At 31.5% G+C, this 5,000-nt stretch overlaps 1 protein-coding gene across 2 annotated transcripts in view; it reads right to left on the reverse strand.

Moving 5' to 3' along the window:
- Window positions 1–3,500: 3,500 nt before the first annotated feature.
- The window catches only part of LOC137652021 (uncharacterized), a 19,874-nt gene continuing 18,374 nt past the window's right edge, over window positions 3,501–5,000 (reverse strand). For both annotated transcript variants that reach the window (XM_068385233.1, XM_068385232.1), the window contains exon 5: window positions 3,501–4,940. In XM_068385233.1, coding sequence (XP_068241334.1) covers window positions 4,294–4,940 — 647 coding nt within the window. In that variant the 3' untranslated portion in view covers window positions 3,501–4,293. The remainder of the gene's footprint in view (window positions 4,941–5,000) is intronic.

Consider the following 5,000-nt stretch of genomic DNA (forward strand, 5'->3'; position numbering starts at 1 on the left):
TAGTGAGAGGGAGTACCTCGAGAGGTACACTCAGAAACCACAATATCATAGAAATTGTTGGAATTGTTTTGTTGGAGTTAGGAAAGGGTAGGCGGGGGAAGGACTGACTTGGTGTTTGTAGGTGTAGGTGCCTGTGGATATCCATCTAAATATTTAGCCGTCATCTTTGACGGGGTGCGTACACTAGTAATACTAATAATAAAAGAATGTTTCATAGTACTGAACACAGAAGCAGAAATCCATGAATATAGAAAATTTATATTCAATAATAAATTCTTGAAACAAATTAAATAATGTTTTTTTTCGGTAGATATAAAAATTATACTCACTAATCTTCATACATTGCAAGTGTTCTTCAATCAAGGTCACTTACGATGAAGAGGCAATTTCAATATTAAAATGCCAAAAAAAAAAAAAAAAAGAAATACATTGTTTGTATAATTACCCCTTCTCTTAGATTACCAAATTGGTTCTCCTGAATTATTGGACTTTTCTTGTTAACGAGCACCAGATAGAAAGGATTCACAAAGGAGAAGAAAGAACCTCAGTACTCTGAAGGAGAATTCAATAAATGTGGAATAATAATATACCACCGCTTTGAGGACGTGAATTATTTGTTGGCTTTATTCAAGGCCAAGGAGATAAAGAATATTGAAACAAACATCATACTGTGAAGGATTACTTTCTCAACTTTGTGCTCTGGTAGCTTATTGAAATGATTGTTGACTCACAATCTGTAGGTCTCAAGTTATAGATGCATTTATGGGCTCGAAATCTCATTCGTGAGCCTTACTTTACCGAGTTAATGAGCTAGGCAAAATGAGTTCAGCGGCAGTTTGTCTACCTGTTTAATCAGCAGCAACCATTTTCTGGCCCTTCCTGATCTTAATCCGTTTGCAGAGAGGCTTAAGAGTAAATATATCGTTTGTATAGATTTTTGTGTGAGTAAAATTATCTATACCAAATTTAAGTGACCTACTAACCTTTTAAATTTTTATTGTTTAAAATGATTAAGCAGGCCAATATCCTGAAGAGTCAAGGTAACAGTCACTAATCAGACCAGCTTTTCAAACTTTTCCAGGTTTAAAAAAAAAAATTAGCCTCGCCAAAAGCGAAAGGAGTGAAGATGGTAGCCTCCAATCAGACCAAGTTGAGTGATCACCTAAACTTTTAAACAACTCCAGTTAAAAAAAAAAAAAAAAAAAAAAAAAAAAAAAAAAAAAAAAAAAAAAAAAAAAAAAAAAAAAAAACTGCAAATTTCCTAAATATTTAAGATGGTATACACCAGTCAGACCAAGTACAGGTAGAGGGCTGACCATGGCACTAGACTCCCTTTGAGATACTACCACTAGAGAGTTATTGAGTTTTTACACTGGCAAAACAGTACTACATTGGATTTATAACTCTGTTTAAAGCTCATTTTTCTTTCCCTACACATACACCGAATAGTCTAGCCTATTCTTCACATAATGTTAAAAGGCTAACTACACTAAGATTATCAAACAATTCTTCTACATTCAATTATTGAGTGGCTACTTTCCTTTTGGTAAGAGTAGAAAAAAATCTTTAGCTATAGTAAACAACTCATATAGGAAAAGGACACTAAACTGAAACTATAGTTCTTCATTTTTGAATAGTAACATAACCTCTGTACTATAGTCTTCCACTGTCTTGGGGTAGAGTTATCCTGCTTGAGGGTACACTCGGGCACACTTTTATACCTTATTACACTTTTTATTTTTCAAGTTTTAATAGTTTACATATGGAAGATTTATTGTAATGATCTGAATACTCATAACTTTTCTTGTAGTTTATTTATTCCCTTATTTCCCTTCATCGTTGGGTTATTTTTCCCTGTTGTAACCCTTGGGCTTATCACATCCTGCGTTTACAACAAGGGTTGTAGCTTAGCTAATAAGGATAAAAACATTTTAACCGTTTCTAATTTTGGAAACAAATTGATAAGCCTGGAAAATGTTCCAAATTGTTTACATGTTAGTAATCAATCAGACAAATCTTGAGTGACCAACTAACATTTAAACCTTTCCAATTTTAAAAAATAATTAATTATGGTGAATTTCCTGAAGAGTCAAGATGGTAGTAACCATACAGAGCTGTACATTAACGCATGAGTCCTGAAAAACTATCATTACTTGTTGAATGATTAACCATTTAACATTTGATACAGGAATCTTTTATTGCCTGACATTCTCCAGTCATTCTGTGACTATTTGGTTCCTTTGATTACGTGGAAACAATTGGTCTTATGTGCAATGTTTGATAGTTTTATTCGTAGTTTCCTATTTAAAAAGTGTGACGAAAAGAGTAATATTTTTTTTTTTTTTTTTTTTTTTTTTTTTTACAGAATTCTCATATGGGATTTTTATAATAATTCAAGAAGTATTTTCCAGTCCGCCGAGGAAACTATAGTGTTTCTCAAGTATGTGTATGTTTTTCGGCCATTTTGATTTAAAAATTCTACCAGCAATCAATTATTCGTTATACTTTTTACGGAGGTATAATGTGAAAGCTGTCCAGTTTTTCTTTCATTTTATACTTGATAATTTGTTCTATTATATGAAATTGTATAGATAAACATAATTAAATCTTAACAAATATAGGACTCTCTCTTTTACATATTTTTATAAATATATTCTTAGTTTGGGTATATGAAACCCGTATGCTGATAAGCAAACGGACAATTGGCGAGGAGAAAAATAAAAGGATCGAGTTTACTCTTAAAAAAAAAAAAACATTTCTAACACTAAATTCTTGTATAATCAAGGCAATAAAATAACTAGTGGTTCAAGGAATTCCCATAGTTTAGAATGTATTTATCATGGAAGTATTGACGTGCAGTAAAATATTTACACTTTTACTTGATTTTCTATACTTGTAACGCATGGTGATCATATAATAATCATGCAATTAAAAAATGAAATTAATATATCTTTTATTTTTACATTTTATGCCATTCACCTTAAAAAAATACATAAGGGTATATGTAAAAATAGAGCAACAATGTTCTAATATATCATAGTTACGAAGAACTGTACAAATAAATTCATTAAACATGGCAAAACATTTTGATAAAATATGTACACCAGTTTTACATCAAGACTGTCTTATACAAAATGCATGCTTGATTTTTCCACGTAAATCAAATCATTATCATAAAAATACTTTTAATCCTTAACAATAGGTCAAGATCCTAAAACACAACTATTGTATACAATAAAATGCTTAAATCTTTATAATATATATATATATATATATATATATATATATATATATATATATATATATATATATATATATATACATATATATATACATATACATATATATACATATGCATATATATGATCTATATACACATACATATATATATATATATATATATATATATATATATATATATATATATATATATATATATATATATATATATGTGTGTGTGTGTGTGTGTGTGTGTGTGTGTGTGTGTGTGTGTCTGTGTATACACAATTTTACAAAGTTTTACCTAATAAATGTACAGTGTGAATTGATGGCCAAAAGACCTCATACTGGAGCTTTGGCGGTCACACACAGAGACGGAACTATAGCAGAAAGCTGAGAAGACACCTAAAGAATTGAATAAGATAATTGACTCATTTCTAAGTAATCATTTGTATTATCTCTATTGTTGTATTATAACATATATGCCAATTTTCATGGACTGAACAAAAGTAAATGATATTCCATTTTATTTCAGGTTTTGAATGATTGGCCTTGGGATTTGCCCCGCTTAACTTTGGTAACTGTTTGTGCTGTAGGGTGTATATTTTTTATTAGTAAATTAGCAAAAAGGCCACAAATGAATCATTTAACACAATTTGGAAACATATTTACACTGACGTTGATTTTTTTTCTTATACTTTCACAAAGAGTAGAAACATGGCATATTTAGTGACGCCATATCTCCTGATTTTAATTTCCTGTCACATATCATTCAGAAAAATAAACATAAAAATTATATTCTTAATCTAAAATGCCTTCAACTCTCCCTCAAAGTATGGCATTTAATCCGTAAGTCTAAAAAATAGATCCAATCACCAAAATAGGTTGAAAATCCCGTTGTGAATTCACAATTAAGATCAATTCATGGACAATTGTCTACTTTAAGATAAAATTAAATAGAGTGAACCTAAATTTTGACCTGCTGAATATGAATTCATATTAGTAATTCCAGTATGGACTATGGTTATATCCTATTTGCACATCAGAGATCATGTTTCTCTAGCATTCAGGACGTTATGTCAAAGAAAATAAATTATCATATGGACTCTCCCGACCAGAGGACAACGTAGTTGTTACAGAAGGGACTTGTAGTACATGATCAGAACTTGTTCTTGCTTCAATGCTAACTTCTGGAGAAACCAAAAAAGACTGTACACTACTAAGAATATCCTCTAAAGATACCTCTGATGAGAGTGGTGTATAATTAGCTCCATCATTTCTACCTGGAGGCTCTTCTAATACACTCTGAAGAATTCTATAACCATTAGAACTTCTAGCTATCTCGCTGGGAATAAAACTGCTTGGTGATAACAGACTCCCTGAATTCCTCGAATGGTTATTTCTATGATCGCCAGATAAAGAAACTCTTTCCTGGAATGGGGAAGATGGCAATGAAGGGATAGAAGCCACAGGAACAGGGAAAGGCGTCTGACCACCAAAGTTAGACGAACCAGAGGCACTTTGCTCTGACCTTCGGTGCAGCATAAAACGTTGGTAAGGGGTCAGTTCTCTGTGATTCTCTTCTATGGTTATGGGTAACATAGACTGATGGTCATCTGTATGGGATGCTAGCGGAAGAATATACATGAGCCTTGCAACCCTTTTATTATGGTGCTTGCTGTAGCAATACATCGATATGCAGTAAAGGAAAGTCGTCACCACTGTGAAAAGAAAAAAAAAAGAAAAAAGAAGAGAGATTACAAAATTAACCATTTATTGAC

Source organism: Palaemon carinicauda, chromosome 13 (genome assembly GCF_036898095.1).
Source record: "Palaemon carinicauda isolate YSFRI2023 chromosome 13, ASM3689809v2, whole genome shotgun sequence".
Lineage (NCBI taxonomy): Eukaryota > Metazoa > Arthropoda > Malacostraca > Decapoda > Palaemonidae > Palaemon > Palaemon carinicauda.